Below are 19494 nucleotides of genomic sequence, written 5' to 3' on the forward strand. Positions count from 1 at the left end.
TGACGAAGTTTCTCATCCATAACAGGCACTTCTGGCTGCAGATTACTGTATCTCATTTGAAGGCAGATTACAATACCTCCTGCTCTACTCTGCACTGGTGTGGCTTCACCTCGAGTACTGTGTGCAGTTCTGGGCACCACAGTACAAAAAGGACATGAAACTGATGGAGAGTGTCCAGAGGAGGGTGACGGAGATGGTGAAGGGCCTAAAGGGGAAGACGTATGAGGAGCGGCTGAGGTCACTTGGCCTGTTCAGCCTGGAGAAGAGGAGGCTGAGGGGAGGCCTCATCGCAGTCTACAATTTCCTCGCGAGGGGGAGTGGAGAGGCAGGTGACCTATTCTCTGTAATCACCAGTGATAGGACCCGCGGGAACAGTGTTAAGCTTAGGCAGGGGAGGTTTAGGCTGGACATCAGGAGGAGGTTCTTCACCGAGAGGATGGTCGCACACTGCGACAGGCTCCCCAGGGAAGTAGTCACTGCACCAAGCCTGTCTGAATTTAGGAAGAGATTGAACTGTGCACTTAGTCACATGGTCTAAAATTTTGGGTAGACCTGTGTGGTGCCAGGAGTTGGACTCGATGATCCTTACGGGTCCCTTCCGACTCAGGATATTCTATAATTGTATGATGATTTGAAGCAACTCATAGGACAGTTTGTAAATGGGAAGTGTAATTTGGATGTCAGTGACTTCCAATGCTGAATGTACTTTCACATACTGCAAAGCCTGTGTCGTCATAAACCTCACAGTGCATATGCATGAAAACGCAGGTCTGCAGAAGTCCAACTGTTCCAGAGGAAGCAAAGCAAGGTGTATGCAACTGGACAAGTGATGTCTGGGAAGGGTGCTGGGTATTAAGGAAACACATTGCATTTATCTTTGCATAACGAAGTACAGAGCTAACTTTTTCCAGTTATTGTCACTAATCTCTATGCATGGAGAATGGTTTGTGATAAAGAGAGGAGAGTTGAGATGGTTGACTAATACAGCTCCCTATGCTTTGCAATTTATATGATGCTCACAGACACTACTCATAAGCATGTATATCATTGCACTCGGGTTTCAATGGGATCAGGGCTATTGTTTTCCCATTGTAACTCTGAACACCAATATTAACACTATTCAGGAGATTTCATGTCTTTTTTTTTTTTTTAAAGAAACTATACAATTCCGATGGATAGTTGACACGAGCATCTTGAAAATGGTATGATAGCAGAATCAGAAGCTAATGGAGAAAACAGACCCTACAGTACTCTATACTTCACAAGTTATATGACTGCAGATCATAAACCATCTGCTAACTTAAAAGGAAAGAAACTGTGGAAACTCAAGCAAATAAAAAAATTCTTTACTCTTGGACTACTGCATAAGTGGTTTTTGTTTTGTTTTGTTTTTTAATATCCACTCCTTGAGAAGAGGATATATGAAAAAAGAATACACCAGGTTTATCCAGACCTCCCATTTCCATAGCACAGTTTTTCTAGGAAAACATAACACATTTTAAAATGCAACCTTTATTTTAATGTAAATAATGCTACAAAAGAATAATGTAATCATAGGATTTATCATAATTTCTAATAGATTTTAATATGTACTGCTTGTATAACATGTCATTGGCTATTTATTCATTCAATACAATGACTAAAGTGACTAAAACCTCTTCTACATTAGTCAGTTCTACGAACTTAGAAAACTGATTCATGCTTTAGAAAAAAAAGTTTTGCACTTCAGCTCTCCAGTAAGTGGCATCTGCTGCCAATGTCTGGTGAAGAAGGATCAAGAACCATGTTTTAAAGACAGCCACAACCAAACCGTATGAACCATAATTGGACTTACTCTGCATCTAGCTACCACGGCAAATGCACTGCTTCATTACCAAACAATTGTTTCTGGTCAAAAATAATCCTGAAGAATCAATACTAATTCTTATGGGTTTTATACATCTGTAATTAAACAATTTCTCTGGGAGAAATCTGAACTCAATTTAACTTCAGTCGTAAAATATCATCTGTATATTACCAATAGTCACAAGAGGTTATGAGGCAAATAAGAGCACAAGTTAATAACAATTTTTTCTAATAATTTCAGGTATTTAGTAAGTGATAGGCTATTTCTCGTTCAGCAACCAAAGACCACTGCATCCATGTTATTAAACCTTGTAAAAATTCAGCTGAATAATGAAAGAACAAGTAGAAATGTAATTAACTCACCATTTGCAGGAACTTGCTGAAAAGATAGCATGAAATGAGAAATTACGCAAGCTCTCACTCTCTTAATGCATGATCTTTAGAAGATTTTCCAATGTGTATTTTTGTGTTAAATGAGCCAAAAAAAAAGAAAAGCACCATTTAGCTTAAAATCATTGTTATAAATCTAAAAACAAAGATCCACTTGTTTTTGTAAATAAATTTGTATTCAGGGAAATATAAGGCATCAAGAACCATGGCTGATTAAAGCATTGTGACCAAAGAAATACGTTTTTTGTTAATTATCTATTAACAGATGAAAATAACGCTTTGTGCAAATGCAGATTTTTAAGGAGAAAAGTGTGTGAAGTACATTCCCTTTAGTAAGATATCCTTTCACTTTAGCAAGGACTAATCTCACTTGAAACACTTTCACAAGAAATACTTTCTTGAAGTGAATTAGGAATCAGCTTGCCAGCACAGCAGAGCAATGGCAGCATAAGAATTTTCCTAATAGAGGATGACTAGCCAGAACTCAGTGACATACCACTAAGAAGAACCTGTTTGCAATTACCAAGTACAGTAGCAGCAAACTGAGTAAGCATTTTTCTATATGTCAATTACTAGATTTTTTTCTTCTGAACTATAGCAGTGGAACTTGGACTGTGTGCAAAATCTTCTAATATTGAAAGTGTCTGGGTCAGAATATAAGCCATATATTTAAAGAAAACCAATTCAAGTATATGTATAAAAAGCGGAGCAATTAAAAACACAACAGATATGTCCCTTACCTCTCCTGAGTCTGTAGAATATGACACTAAAGGTTTGTCTTTCTACACCTCCGAAAAAATTAGTAACTCATTACTATCTATAATAGGGTATTGAATATACACTCCTCTTAACTGTAATTAGGGAAGTATGTCTGATTTACACTTCGCTGGATCACGCCTCTTTTTTATTTATCACTTCATTGCCTTCAATAAGAACCACAAAATGTTTTTAAAAGACCAACAGGAATATTGCTCGACTCTTGCATGAAGTGGAAGGAACAGGCAAGGGCCCAAACCCTATAAATATGCTTAATAGTAACTAGTCCCCTGAGTTCAGATAAACTGCCTATATTAATAGTGCCCTTAATCTTGAAACAATAGCCACTAAAACACTATTCTAAATATATTCATAATACAATGGCTCTAAAAAAAAAGTCTGGTTTTATTGGTATTTTAGACTTTACGTTTCAGGGAGGAGAAAACAATCTGAAGAGCAACTAATTTACATGTGATGACTTATGTGCTGCTAAGTGGAGATAAGCCAAATGGGTGAAGGAGTCAGCCCCATCTACGGAAAAGCTACAGTGAACTACTTCCTTCTGATCAGTATAACCAAGCACTTGTCAGAAGTCCAGATTCATTCTTTCTTTCAAATCTAATCCCATTCACTGCAACTATGATTCTATGAAGTCACTCGGCTAATGCCATTAACCTCATTTGGATGACTCATGGAAGAAAAACAGAGACAGGATTTGGTTCTGACTATTTTCAAACATACCTACATTTTGGTGAGTACTTCAGAGTACACAGGGGTTACTTTTTCAATGTTTCAACGAAATCTTAAAATCTTAAATGCTGAGATAGGTTATGTATTTATACTCATTGTCAAATTTTATATTTGACAATAAATATACCGAAACCTCTATAATCATGTCAGACTATCAGGCTTAAACTGGCAACATAAAAAATATCAACCTTTCATCACAATCATCTCACAAGGCAACAAATACATCTCTAAAGTTAGGAGATGACTACATAAGTTAGTGACCAGAAACTCTAGTTCCAGTAGATCAAAGGCAATGTGTTCTTTCTGAAGAAAGGAGTCAGATTGTTTCAACAACTTTACATCTGTTTACTAAATCAGAAACCTTGTTTCATTAAATGGTTTGGTCTAACACTCCATGTTGCCTTTATCAATCTTAATTTCAGGTGAAGCTCCAGGGAGAGTTTATTAGGCACATTCTAGTGTCTACTATACACTCCCACTACTATTACTCACCTAAGCCACGCAAATACAAAGACAAAACTTATTTGCTACACAGTTTAAGATGTGTACAAGGAAAAATTTTAGCAAATGAAAAGCAGTATTTCCTTTTAGGAGGCAGGTTTCAGGGTTCTTTTTGTTGTTTTGGTGTAAAGATGACATAGCATTTTCTTCTCTTGTTTTCACATCCACATACACGCACGCGCACACACACTCATTGCCAACAGGTTAGCCTGTTGCTGTTTCTTGGAGGTCAAACTTATGCAACTTCAGTGCCTGGGTTTTTGGTCTGGATAAAAGGCTGCATGACTCCTACAACAAACCTTGCTAATGGATTTCTCTCACCATCAGCTTTTTCAATTTAGTTAAAATGTGTGATGTGCTGAAAATAGCAGTTTTATTTTAGGATTTAGAAGACTAGCTATTAAAGCAACAAAATGGGGTTTGGAGTTATATAGGTTAAAAAAATAGAACTTCGTTGGGGGGGAGGGTTAAACAAACCCTTCTTCTAGAGTTCTAGAGCTTTCTTGGAAGATGGTACTGGAGGCAATAAGAGATGTCAGTTTACAGCAACTTCAACAATAACTGCAATTATTCAGATTCTCAGTCTCTTCTAGTATTCTTATGAAAATGCTTATACAGTTGGAAAGCACTGCTATCATAAAAAGATTCAATAGAGGCCTTCATATGAAAAGGACAGTACAGAATAATTTTCCAGAACATTTTCCTTCTGGGGTATTACAGGACAATGCATCTGGAAAAAAAAGTTTGTTCGGGTTTGAGGTCCACATCCAAATCCTTATTGCCTTCTGGGTGAAGGTCTGTAATTTTAAGACCACAGTAAATGCACTCAACATGACTGTTAATTTAATGTTTGCTTAATAGTACATTCTTAAATTCTTTGTAAGGTTTTTAAGTAGGAAGACAGCATCTGCTATACGAGGTCAGATCATTAACTAATGATACTTCATATCCTGCCTTTAAAATTCTCCAACTAGTGCCCCAAAGGAAGTTAAAAGCACAAAACAAGAAGTTCTGTCAGTTGTACCTCACTATGAAATGCAGGTAGGAGGCAGCAAGAGTGGGACATGTTCTTTGTACGTGTCCAGTATAACTAGAAGAATACAGGGATGAGGCTTCATTACGTTCATTGGTTTGAGAAGTGTGAACTATATTTCACCACGACTACAAACCAACTTGACTGAAGTCTTAATTCTTTGACCTGATCCTAAAATATCATTTTTATATATAAAAGAACAGTCTAGACCAACACATTAATACTATGTAATCAAGCCTACACTTCTTTCAGTCGGTTACCAACATGATCTTACAAGACAGTTAAAAACAGAAGGAAAATAGAAAGCAATGGCCTTTAAGAGCATTAAGATCTTCCTCCTCGAGAGACAGCTTGTGATGCGATAGAAAGTTACCCAATGTTGAGGTACAGTCTTGCCCACACTTGAAATTGAATTGATCCCCCTGAATTTTTAAAATACACAAAATACTAATTGCCTTGCACGAGGTAGATAGGACTGGTTATCTGACTAGCTCTCCAGATCTGGCTGGCTTGAACCAGGGTCTGTGCTTTCAGGGAAGATTGCTTGGGCTAGAAGTCTCATATCTAAAGGCAACTCTTCCATCCCAAGCACTCAGCTGATCTTAAATGAAGAACTGAAAACCGTCTTGCACAAGGCCTACTCTGCGCACAAATGTCCATCCTACCCTTTTTCTAAACCTCTTCACTTCCTGCTGTCTCTTTCTCAAGGTGATTTGACCAAAGTTGTTTGCAGCAGTTTCCAGCACCTCATGTTTTAAACATAAACTGCTTAACACGTTAGCGTGCTAAAATACATTTTCCTATTTTCATTCAAATCTTTCAACAGACACTCCAATTTCACTTCCAATACTGTTCCATTCGCAAAGCAGACTGAAATGAATAGCCACTCTGCAGAACACATGGTGGCCAGGGAACGGAGGAGGAGCTCATGCAGATTGATTCCCCGGCTTCAGCATTCATTTCCTGGGGAGACCCGGCCAGTTTGCTGGCTTAACTTCTGTTTCACTTCCCTAATCGGTAGGAGAGAGGTAAAAGAGAACAGACTAGGAAAGAAATTAAGAGAATTTATAAAAAACAGACGTGCCAAAATTATGGGCAACACAGACCACTGGACATATAAATATATTTGTTGTATTTCAAGAGTTGAAGTTCTGGAAGATACATTCACACTTTTCTGTGATTTCCTTAGTTTTGTGTTGACTGATTCAAATGAGATGCATAAAGTAATTGTTATTTATGATGAGCAATATATACACTAACGCTACATCTTAAATAGTTTGGTGCTTTGTTTGGGTTTTGTACTTTTTAAATCCTCAGGGATGGTTCTTCCTCCCCCCCCCCCCTTTTATTTTCATTATATTTTACATTAATAACATAGCATCACTTTTTTTTTTTTTCAAGTCTCTAAGAAGGTAGAAATACAACTTCTCCCTGAATAGATCGAGTGATGAAAGACTGTCTATCAGATGGCACTGTTAAGGTGTCAGACTGTGCAGAGCAACTACGGAGATGCATAAATCACTCTCAATCTAGTTCTCTTTCTAGTTGGAGTCACAAATTTCTACACTCTGACAAGCTTTGTTTTCTTTTCCTATTCTAATGAATGTTCTAAGATAAGTTTTAGCTATGTATTATTATCTGATGGAAACTATTACTAAATGAAAATAATTCTAAAATAAATGTTAAAGATAGCACGTAATATGACCAAATGCACTTTTAAGCATAAAAAATAGTGCTACAAGCATAAATTCTATGGGATCTGTAGCTTTTACATCCTCACTCCAATAAGATTCCTCAATGTATTCCATAACTTAACCACTCTCTCTGGGTACATCTTCTTGCACTTCAGAGAGCCTAAAACAGAGCAGTATACAAAGGAATTCAAGGGAATTGAATTCAAAGGAATTCAAATGAATTCAATTTACTCCTCCCCTCAAATTCAGCTCTGATTCTTTCTAAGAAAACACATCAACAGATCAGAAGTGCGAGTCGTGTAAGTAACCTATTGTCATGCAGTAGTATGTTACAGAACAAAGACTTAGAAAGATCACAAAGAAAACATTAAAGGAAACAAAACCTATGATGTAAAACACAAGTAATCATTTTTCTCAGTTTCATTTTTAGCTAGGCTCTAAGATGTTTGTGTGCAGCCCTAAAGTCCAAACATATGAACTGGGTCAACAGCCGTGCAAGGATAACATTTCCACTGCTGGGGACAATACTAGGTTTGATGCAAGTCAAGACAGTCCTCAGATTAGCTTCTAAAGGATGCCCCTTGCAGGAATGATGTCAGGATCAACATTTGCCCCCTCCACATACTGAAAGGTATAAAACAAGAGTTTGTTCGTGATCTTTTTATCTCATTCCAGAACTATTTCTGTAGCTGCTTCTCAAACATCAATGTCAGTTTCAAATGGACATTCTTCTCAAATTCAGGATTCCAAACTAGTGGTGGTGATGTCATGGGGAGCAAGCCTGTCCTTAAAGAAACTGATTCCTAAGTGAAAAGCTTTCTAATCCTCCACGTGGACTTATAAACACTATTGCAACCAAGCACCCTGGCAAGAATATCACGGGGCAAACAAAACTTGAATGGGCTATATTAGAAGTAGTAACTATTCTCTAGAGCACAATCAGTTTGTGTCTACTTTTTCATGTCTGGAGTGACTGCCAATATTGCAAAGTCCTTCTGTATGCTTAAGAGGTAACCTTAAAAACACATATTACTATCGATACTTTGATAGAAAGTAATTTTTTTTTTATAGCTACTGATTAGATTAATATTTTGAGCTGAGCCAGGAGAAATAAAATGAAAGAGGTACTAATGAACCTAATAAAGGCATTCAGTCCTGAATGGTTGTTAATCTATGTAACTAACTTCAGGGAAGAAATGTTTGGTGTCGATAAAGTATTTCCTTAGTAAATTACTACTGGCTCCAGTGTAAGACATTTACAGTAAACACCAAGAGTCTGCAAGGCATCTGTTCTATTCACAGTGGAAGAAAGAACTTTACTCCATTAATAACTTTAAAAACATGCAATAACTAATTCATGATGGCAGTTCAAATCCTATCAGTGACCTTCATTATTTGACCAAGCTGAGTTCAAAGATAGAGCAATTTTAAAAACACTTGAAAGTTTAAAAGTGCACTTTAAATTATAATAAAGCTGTGTTCTTCTTTCTACTAAATGTAGAGAAGGAAAAAAACTGTAGCACTAAGCCATGTACAACAACCTTATTTTAAGAATACATGCAAGATAAGAGTTAAAATGTGCATATAAAATCCTGTATGATCTCAGATTCCATTTGAGTGAAACTGTATGTTACATAGAGAGGGCATGTGTAATATATGTGTATGTATATATAATAAAATACTTGCTGGAATTTTAACATTTCACTTTACTGGAGATTTAGTGGGACTTCGCCTAAGGCAAGTTTTTAATAGCAATAATAAAAAAATACTTAATAGTACTTAGGGTAAATAATGTGTGGCCACTATGTTTTAAAAAAAATAATACCAAACATCTGTGCTAGATTTCCACATGATAAAATCACCATATTACCTACAGTTCTCCCAAAATTATAGAGGAAAAAAATGTTTGTTTTAAATTCTAGAAAAGACATGCGATAACCAATTTAAAACTAGAAGGCAGGCATCTTGTGTTTTATGACAGGAATGTATATTTAGTGATCTTCACGATACTTAATTCTGAACATAAGGATGCAATGGTATGACATCATGGCCTGAAGACAGACTTCCAAATTTTAACCTACTAACATGGAGACTGCCAGACCCAAGAATATCCTTTTGCACATGGGTACTTCCAAAAAAAACAGTTTGTTACCTACAGGACACATGATCTCCTTACCAAAGCAGACACCATATATCGTTTTCTTCCAGAAAATAACAATAAAAATCAGCTACCTTAAAAAAATATATATAAACATTTAGTTTCAAAGGAGTTCATATGCCCTACACGTCATGCTTCCAAGCTCCCTACAGCAAACTTCAGATCTGCTGGGAAAAATCAATCAATCAATCAAAAGCCATAAATATATGCTATAGGAACAGAGCTGGAGAGAAAGAGGATTTCACCCAAAGCCTTGGATTCTTACAGCAGCAAGGAAGTTCTTTGCTAAAATCCTCGAGTCAACAGATAGTTCCTGCCAATCTGACACAGATTCTGCTCAGCAAACCTAGTAAATTTTTAAGCTTTGACCAATGCATATCAGCATGTCATAAGCAGAAACTGCAGCGAACCCCTCTGTATACTTGCAGTGCTCCCCAAGAAAGATAACCTCTTTATTCTCATATAAATTCAGAGATTTTTTTTCCCAGGCCCTGAGAGTAACCCAGAGGGAACTCTGAAATATTTTATCTACTTTTCAAGCTCTACTTAGTTCTATTTCTTTTACTACTCTTGGAAGGTTATTCCAGAACTTGACTGCTATGCAAATTCCAAAAACTTCTCTGCTAGTTAAAGAACTCCTCCCACATACACTCTTATCATAGATTCAGTATCATTAATTCCTCGTGCAAGTCCTTTCAGGGCCCTGACTTTCAGACCTCACTAACTGGTGACCTTACTTATCAGTGAAAGTTCTGCATGAGCAGAGATTCACAAGGATCCACACCTTCACCAGAAAACTTTATTGAAATATATGATTGCGCCTTGCAAATTTTCCAGTGTTTCCAAGTTTTAGATGGGCTCCAGATACCATTGAGTCCTCATTTTCCACGTCAAACAAAATAAAAATGGGAAAGAAAAAAAAAAAAGAAAAAAGAAAGCAAACATTTTACTGCATTTGAAGAATTCCTTTTCGCTACCATAGTAGCTGTAAGTTAAATATATAACAATTCATCCATAGGAAAGAAAATATTTTGTCAACGTTCTGTAGATGTAAATAGCTGTTCTTAATCTCTAGCATTATACAAGAGTCAATAAGAGCTTTCTATGTTCTTGTACTAATTTTATTCATGTTTTGATATATCAGGCAAATTAGTATTTTTTTACCAGACTAGAAGTTCACATCAGGCTACACTGTTCTGAACTCCTAAGGAAACAGAGCTGTAGGTCCTGATTCCCCTTTACTGTGGGTAGCTTGTACTCAGTCTCCCTGAAACTATCGCCCTTCTCAGCAGGAAGCATCAGGATCTCTCTCCGAAAAAGACTCACGGCCTCGTTTCCCTGACATTGGTCATGTAAGCTGTTGGGATGTAGAAGGGCACATGGGCTTGACAGCAGGCCAAATTCCCTTCAGTTGTACTAATTCAATTGTCACAAATCCAGTCCCAGAATTCATCAGCAAGTAATGTGGGCAGCTGGTGCAGGAGGGCTTGGGCCCAAATCTGTCAAAGCACAGAACGGCCATCACCCCAGTTTTTTAATACGGCAACATTATGCAACATATATCCCCCAAAATTGTATACCACACATGAAAATACATTAGAAATAAACAAAGGCTTCTGACTATGGAAGGCAAAACATTTTAAAACACTGATTTCAAATACAATGGGTATAAAACAAAAAAGTAGCATGCACCTTTGACTATTTAGTTTATAACAGTAAGAGGTGTTCATTCTCTCTTCAGTAGTTCTAATCATCTTGATTTGTCAAATATTGATTTGTCAAAATGCAATAATCCAGTATGTATGCAAAGAGCAACAAAGACAATAAGCCTCAAGTGACACTTTTCTTCCACAATCTCTTAGTCCTGCTGTGTGTTTATTTTTGATTTAAAACAAATGTATCTTTCTTTTTTTAAAAGAAACACTGAAAGCAGAAGATACTCAGACACTTGAAAATATATTTCTAAAACTGCAGCAAGCACTTTGGCAGTATCTTTTAAATGAACAAATAATGAGTTTTCCTTACCTCTCTAAGATGTATGTTTTCCTTCTCCTTTTGGTCTAATATCACTTCTAAATGATTAACCTGAGATTCAGCTTCTGCAATCCTTCGAGTTCTCTCATTGTCATCTTCCATTCCTTTAGATGGCAAACCTTTACTTTGCAACATCTCCAGAAGCTTTTTTATTGATTCATCTCTAGCATTTAGTGTTTGCTTTTGTGTTTCAATCCTAAGCTCCATTTCTTCTAGAGTTTTTCTTAATAGGAAAAGCTCTTTAGCTTGTCTGTCGTGTTCTGCTTGAAGTCTTCGAAAATTCTCCTCTGTGAGCTCAATGGTAAAATGCTCAGCCCCTCGGTTTCCACTTTCTTGCTGCAGAAGATGATTAAGGTCTCTCTGGGTTCTAAGCTCATCTTGAAGTGCCTGGATTGTCATTTGCAGATGCTGCAATAAAGGAAAAAAAAAAAGAAATCAATTTATGATCCAAATGCGGGATTAGTCTTTGATTAAACTTTTGTCGTATGCTGTTACAAAAATTCATTAGAACCGAGGATGGAACTATAATAAATGACCTTATAAAAATAGCAAATGCATGTGACTATGTTTATAGTTATATTTTTTCAAGTGCTTCTAGAAAAAATGACAACACACACACAGTGTCAGCTACAGATAAAATGAAGAGCAAAGAAGGCAAAACAACAAACCCAAACACTAGGCAGTGACACATCCATTAGTACAGTCAAGATGTACCTATAAAGCTGGAAGACTCAGTATTCCATGTTTTCTAAATTACTTCATAGACTAAAGGTGGTTCTGCCCTGCAGGGTGCTCAGCAGTTGAGTTATGAAGTCAATCAAAGCACTCGCTATAATTGAAGGGAGTTTGGCAGGGAGCAAGGGGAGGGAGGGCATTTGGTTGGTGTTGTTTTTTTCTTTTTGGCAACTAAAGCTATGAACATGTTTAGTAAACAGGATTACTGCATCTCTAACAAGCAAACAAAAATACACAATAAATACTGAATATCGAAAAAAATTGACTGCAAATAGTAGACAAACCTTTGTTCTCCTGGCATCCAAAAACTGAACAGCATGGTAAATGAAAAAATGAAGCAAAATCAACATAAAGGTCAGATGCAAGCAAAGGAGATTCAACAGAAAGAACTGAATTCAACAAAAAGTACCTTCAACAGAAAAGATAATTTTATTGAGTTATACAAAACAGCACCAACAACCTCACAATATACAAACCTAAGCTAAAGGCAGACTTCATTTAAATAGATGTGACAAAGAAAAGTGTCAAAAATAATTAATCCCACAACAAATAATATTCCTATTTCAACTTACTATTCTTTTACACTAAGCTTTTTCAAAACACAATAACTTGTCCTAAAATATTTGTATTACATCTGAGTACAGAGTGATAAATCTTGCAATCCTTAATCAATGTTTCAACCAAAATTGAAAATGATTTTTCCTATATTAAGACTGGAGTATAGATAATTATCCTAAATTATTAGAATATCATGTTGCTTGTCTGAAAATGTTTTTCTTATTTTTTCCTCTATTCACTGCCTACCCAGCATATTGAATATACAGAAATACGAGTTCCCCAATAGCCAAGTGTGCTCTGCCAGAAGACCCTTACATGTAGGAATTCTGTCAGTATGATTTAGTTGACTTAATGCACGGCACCAGACTTCTTGGCATTAATGAATATTCTTCAGCTCCTCACTCCAATAAAACAATTAATAATTCATTAACACATTAACTCAGTATGGGAGGCTTCTTTAGTTCATTTGATGCTACCTTCACATTTAGCACGATTTTATCTAGAGCTGCCAGTATGTAACAAAAACCTGAATTTAAGCTGAAAGAAAAATGTAAAACTTAAAATAAAATAACATTTTGAAATCATGTTTTTTATCAGTTATTTCAAATGGAGAAGAAGCATTACCTGTAGTGGAATTCTCTACTTTGAATCTGTTCTTTCATTAAATGACAATATTTTTATAAGTGTTGAGAGCTTAAACCTCTTAATATTTGCATCTCATTAGACACACACTCAGTTAGGAGCATTCAAATGTAGGCTACTCACTTACTGCCCTGCTTTTACTAAATGGTAATGATACTTAATTCTTTCAATTTCTTCAAGTCTCAGCATCTTTTTAATTATTTATATAAAATCTCCCAATAAGCTTACTTTCAAAACTCCTCTCGATGTAGCAATTTTTAAACCTACTAATGTACAACTTATGACCCCGTTATGACAATTTTAGCACATAAATTCAGTGTATAAATGCAAATGAATCCAAAAAGTATGGAAATAATGTTCAATGATTACTATGAATGAGTGAATTAACAAAGCCAACAACAAGGCAATGACAGAGACAGATGCTGCAAAGTAAACAAAACCAAAAACATTTTTTTCAAGTCCTTTATCCCCGTATTAAGTCATATTTTTTGTCAATGACCTCCACCAGTCAACACAGTGGTTATGCAATGACTCCAAACTAAAGGAAATTTCACTTTAGAGAATACAGACATTCTGATCCAATTCCTTTGTAGCTTTGTAAAACTGATAGTTGGAATGGAATAAAATTTTTAGATTAATAATTCTAGAAAAAAATAAACTTATAGTCATTTAAGCTACTCATAAATTGGCTTCAAGCTTGACAAACAGCCCCTTTGACGCGCTCCAAATGAGAGAAAAATAAATATTTTTGTTGGCTTTTGCAAATTGAATATTTCAGCTTTTAAACTTTTTCATATTTTTTAAGTAATTTAAAATTAAACTGAGCTAGATTTTTTTTTAAGTTAAATTTTTCCTTTTGATCAAACAAAATATAATTCAACATTTTAAAAGAAACTTCCCTTTTACTTAGTTTTCAGTTGGTCACCGTATCAGCTAGACTTTCAGCCCCGAGGCATTTATCTGAAGATTGAAGCTTATATCTTTCCATTTTTTCCAAAAGAAAAACTGCCTGAAGTAACATGCGCATAAAAACCTGAGGAAAGATCCCAGACTTTGCATAAGCATCGTGGAATAAATCCTCTGCACTCCAAAATTATTTCGCTACTAAGCAACAGAAATATTTAGTAGCTACTAGTATAGTCTAGAAATATTCACTAAAAGATATTTTTTCCTCCAATCTGAATGATTTAAAATAGGTCTTTCAAACAAGTTAGACAATACTTATTACTTGATGCTAAACACTATTTATAAATATTTTCCTGAAGTCAAGCAGTGTCTATACAATATCTAGAAGAATTTAGCTAAGCAAATAACTCATTTGTAAAATATTTAAAATGCTTTAAAACAGAAACAAAAGCAAACTTAACATGCACATTGCTAACAGACAGCCCTTCTGAATGCAAACTCTAAAAGGCCAAAGTGTTAGATCAACCCACAAATGATGAGAACGCCCAACTCAAACAGCAATTCTGGCAAGACAAGCCAGTCACAGCCTCCCTCTGTCCCACAGCCACCTATGTACAGGGCTCTCACATTCTACCCACAAACACGTTTGCTGCTGAGGACAACACTAATTATGGATGCAAATACATGAAACTAACAGCCTCAACTGTGGCAGGCTGCTGCTGCTACCTTGACATAATCCATTTTTGTACCCCTCCAAGACTTAGAACTCTTTGAACATGATGGACCAGATTTAGACTTGTGCTGGCACAGCTTCCCATAGCAGCAGCTAGCTCGGAAAAGGCAAGAACACATGTTGTGAGGGTGGCAAGAAGCTGCATATTAATTGTAGCAGGGGAGGAATGTGGGAGTGCTGCGAATCTCTGTCACGCTGCTTCGATTACACAGACAGAACTTAGTGGGATTTAAAAAGACACACAAAATGTTTTTCTTTTTTTTTTTTTCTTTTTTTTTTTTTCATATTTTCTATTAAAAACAGACCAGCTGACCAGAACTTACAGAATGATTTCCATGCCAATTTCCAGGGAATATATAAACAGTTCTCTCAGAACTTCGGCAGCCTCTCCCTATAGCCCGGCTCCGAGAGGCAATCCATGGCACTGCCCAGGAGGTTCCCACAACTTTGTGAACTAGGCACAGTGCAGGTTTTAAAGGGAAGAGGAATTAATGGCCCCACCTGGCTTCCGGCTCATTCTGTACCCATGGAAGTTCCTCTGGTCTCTGCCACCTGGCTATTCACCAACAAATTGCCTGCAGAGAACTGCCCTGCCACAGCCCGCCTTGGGTCAGAGCACAGCAGCATTTCCAGAGCACCCCAAAGCCTTAGGTATGTGGTGAACATTGAAGGAGAAGGATACCATAAGGATATTGAAGTAAAATTATTAGTCCACCTATAGAAGTGCATGGTTTCTCCTATTTACACCACCACCCTGTCACCCAAAGCAAAGTACATGTTGAAGAGTGAAGTCTACTGTTGTTTAACAAAAAATGCCTGCTCCTAACTTGGAAGGGAACAACAAACCCTGTGTAAGGTCAAGTAAAAAAGGAATTGTAGCTGGGGCTGTCCTGAGTGGGAAAGCCAGCCTGAAGGGTTTGGGGCAGCAAGGAAGCAGTCACAGGTTTTCATCAAGGGCTCTATTTCAAGTGTACCATTCACAATTTGCAGTCACAGGTTTTCATCAAGGGCTGGATTTCAAGTGTACCATTCACAATTTGCAGTCACAGGTTTTCATCAAGGGCTGGATTTCAAGTGTACCATTCACAATTTGCAGTCACAGGTTTTCATCAAGGGCTGGATTTCAAGTGTACCATTCACAATTTGCTAGTGATTTCCTGTAACATTGCATAATCTAACAAGTTTATTCCTCAGACAGGAATCACTGATGTTTGGAAACGTCTGAGGGTGCTCTTTGCCAGCTTCTCCTCCAAATGATTCTGGCACTAGGGCTAAAGGGGGCAATGTCAACAACATCCAGTGCAGGTGGAACAGCTATTTCTGTAGCCATCCAGGATGAGTTGCTATTTTGGTGCTCCATCTAAAAAGAGCTACAGGTACCTTACTGGACTTGGGTGCTTTTCTTCACCTTAATCGCCCCTCTTCTCTCACCACCCCTCATTATTTTCCCAAAGGGAAGAAGGTGGAAAAGAGGAGGACACACTCTTGTCATGACAATGTAACGGGACTGTTTAAAAGTTGCAGTAGTACCAATAATGATCATCCAAATACCAGACTTCGCATTTAGCTCTGATACTAATAACGTACATGCTTTTAAAAAGCTCTTTGTAGTAACTATATAAATTAACACAAGGATTTTTGAGAACATGTATCTTTGCAGATTATTCTCAAGGCTTTGCTTGGCTTCTTACATTTTTAAAAGCCCCTTTCTCTCGGCCTTCTGGTTCTTATGATTACAGGCTACAGGATTTGGCCATTGAAGGGAATTTTATCAATAGGAGAAAACATACACATTAATTCAAATTTTCTTGGATAAAAGGATTGAGCAAAAGTTGTACTGAACTTTTGCTTTTGAAATATTGACTACTTTAAACAAAGTACAACATAACTGAATTTCCACTGATAAGTGTAAAACGTGCTATATCTGCACAAAGATAAGACTGTTTGGACGTTGGTTTAAGGTGGTTGGAAACCTGATAGCAGTATTTGATAAATATTAGAAATCCTACACTGAATAAATTATTTAACAAATGGTATTCAGCTAGCTTTCGGGGGGGGGAAGTAAGTTGGATTTTAGGGGCAAGGGGAACTTGAAAGATCTGAAATAAAAATCACTCACCACAGACAGCATTGGCTATGATGGAGAAATGTAGTGGAAGAAAGGAGAAAAAGATTTTAGGGCAAGAAATTTTGCCCTATATGCGGTTAGTTTTTCTCCAAATTAACAAGTGATTTTTTGATACTTTACAGATGGATTGTAGCACAGTTGATATCTATAATGATGAAATATTTTTCTTTTGCAGAATTAACATTTTGCAGAATGGCAAAGTATAACCGTAATGACAGGACTACTTAAGCCAAACAGCAAAGCAAAGGAAATAAAAGAAAAATGACAACACAGCCCATAGCAAGCAAAGGAAAGGAGAAATAAATACTTACAGATTGTGCCTTAAGTGCAAACCTATTCTGAAATTTGCAATACTAAAACATTTTAGCCTACAGTTACCCCTTAGTTATACGTGGAGATGAGTTTTGTATAATAATCTCAAGTTCTTTGGTAATTCTTTCATTCCTGTCTAATTTTTCACAGAAGTATTTGCAGGAGATGACCAGAGAAGCTGACTGAATAGTCATGAAGCCTGATAGTTTAAGACAGATTAAATATAACATCTGTATGAAGAAATGCTGATGTCTAACGTACACGACAAGTATCCTTATTTAGCCCACAAGGTACAGTATTAAGGGCAAGCTTTATCAAATTTCACAAGAAACCAAATTTAAAAGCATGAAGAAAGAAAAACTAAGGAAAGCTAGTAAACAAAAATTTGCCCTTTTGAAATACATGGTACCAGCAAACTGCATTGTGCAGAAGTTGTCTCACATTTGTCTCACCTCCAGAAATTTTAATGCTAAAAGTGCTTTTTTGTATGTGATCTGAATCTGTGATTCTTCAGACATTGCATCTTTATTCTCCTTTGGTCTGTTTTTGTCAGTGGTGCGTCATTCAAGCAAAATTCTTGTTAATTGAACCTTCAGCGATATTTAACATTCCAGCATCCAAACATTCAATGGATGTGCAAATGCATAGGAGAATCAATTTCTTTATTTATATTGATGAGGAAAATATCTCCAATTCTCTTATTGTTTTTCTCTCACAGAAGAAACTGCAGATTTGCATGGTTGCCTTCAACAATGTTTAGGTATATTTGCAAGCCTAATACTCATACTTGTTTCAGTAATATGACTAAAGTTAACATACAAATTGGTTTAGATGCAGTTCATAAAAACATTTAAGTAGTTTGTCACATTTCTATGATTGAGCCTCACACGCTGAAGACTGAAAGTGGAGCAGTGTGTTACAGAAGAAATAATGAAAGATAATTTAGAAAATAAAAGAACAGTCAATAGTATAATTTGCTGTTATGGCTGCTTGAGAAGAAATTAGGTTTAGCAATAATCACAGTGGTGCCAGAAATTAAAACCAAAAACATGCATTGAGAATATTCACTTGAAAGGCAGGAGTGAAATTAGAATTGGACTTTTACAGGGAGTTGAGTCTATTCTTTTTTCCTGTGGTCCTGTACAACTGAAATGCACCTATCTGAAAATCTGGGTAATGTACTTGCCTTCTTTCTGATACAGCCATTAAATTATATTCACTAATACAGGAATACAGGTTCAATACAAACAGATTGCACAAACTTCACTTAATGGGGCATAGTAAGTCAAGAATTCATTGTCTTTTGACTCGCAGCTTTAAAAAAAAAAAATATATATATATATATATATAAGCCAAAAATCATTTGGCAAGTAACTAACTTCCTCTCTCTAGTTTTCCAGTGGAACTCATTGTCCAGCTTGCTAACTCACTCAAAAAAAGAGCACAGAAAACATCTTGGATGCTAAAAAGGACCACTACTTCCTTATTTCTCAAGAAGAGCTACATTAAAGGACCTTTTTCAGGCACTGAGTCAAGAAATCACTTACAAAGGAAAAGTTTTGATAATAAACAAGCTCACGTTGCAAAAAACTAAAAAACCTGTGTTACTTGATCTTCAGTTCCTGCTTTTATCTGCCTGATCTTTTGCTATTAAGTTTAGGGGCTTCTGGCAGAATGCTTACTGTTACCTATGAAAAAATAAAAAGAATCTTTTTCCTAGTTAAAATCAAGTGAACTGGGCTCCCTCTCCTTATTTTGCAATCTGTCTCCATAGCAGTAAATATTTCACTTCTAAAACAAACAAAGAAAAAAACCCATGCCCTGAGGGCAGGAATCTCTGTGGCTGCAGCACAGGTTCTACCAAAGTTATTTAAGAGAAAAAGGCATAGAAAAAAATATTTACATGTCTAATTAATGGGTGTTTCCAACAATATGGTCATAACAGACTGAAATAGAGGTGGTTGCCATTGTCAGTATGTAGTAATGGACAAAACATTGAGTGATGTGATGTGAGTTACATTACATCTGACGAATAAGTTCTGTAATATACAGCATGTTTGTTTTTCAGGTTATTAATGCAATACATACTGTAAATCAATATTCTGCATACAATAACTGACCAAAAAAATACAGGGAAATGCAACAGCCTGCTATAGGTTGTCGATTCCTCAAAAACAGATTCCAGTAACTTACACCAGGTTGAAAGTCAGAACAAAAACACAGACTGCAAGAGCATAAAGACTAGTCAAAGTCTCAGCACTCAAATGCAAACACATTTTTAATGTGTGTGTGAAATTTATGCTTAAAGTTTCTAGGTAG

At 36.4% G+C, this 19494-nt stretch overlaps 1 protein-coding gene across 31 annotated transcripts in view; it reads right to left on the minus strand.

The window, feature by feature from the left end:
- ERC2 (ELKS/RAB6-interacting/CAST family member 2) overlaps window positions 1-19494 on the minus strand; it is a 522744-nt gene that overhangs the window by 432491 nt on the left and 70759 nt on the right. For 21 of the 31 annotated variants that reach the window (XR_013955471.1, XR_013955472.1, XR_013955475.1 and 18 more), the window contains 2 exons: window positions 12181-12204; window positions 11153-11569 (listed from right to left, as the gene is read on the minus strand). Coding sequence is in view for 25 of the 31 variants with exons in the window: in XM_080605891.1 (XP_080462017.1) it covers window positions 11153-11569; window positions 12181-12204 (441 nt within the window). In the remaining 6 variants the exon portion in view is untranslated. The remainder of the gene's footprint in view (window positions 1-11152; window positions 11570-12180; window positions 12205-19494) is intronic. The other 10 variants (XR_013955473.1, XR_013955474.1, XM_080605879.1 and 7 more) reach the window with 1 other exon arrangement.

The sequence above is a fragment of the Anser brachyrhynchus genome, assembly GCF_964034855.1.
Source record: "Anser brachyrhynchus genome assembly, chromosome: 10".
NCBI classification, from domain to species: domain Eukaryota; kingdom Metazoa; phylum Chordata; class Aves; order Anseriformes; family Anatidae; genus Anser; species Anser brachyrhynchus.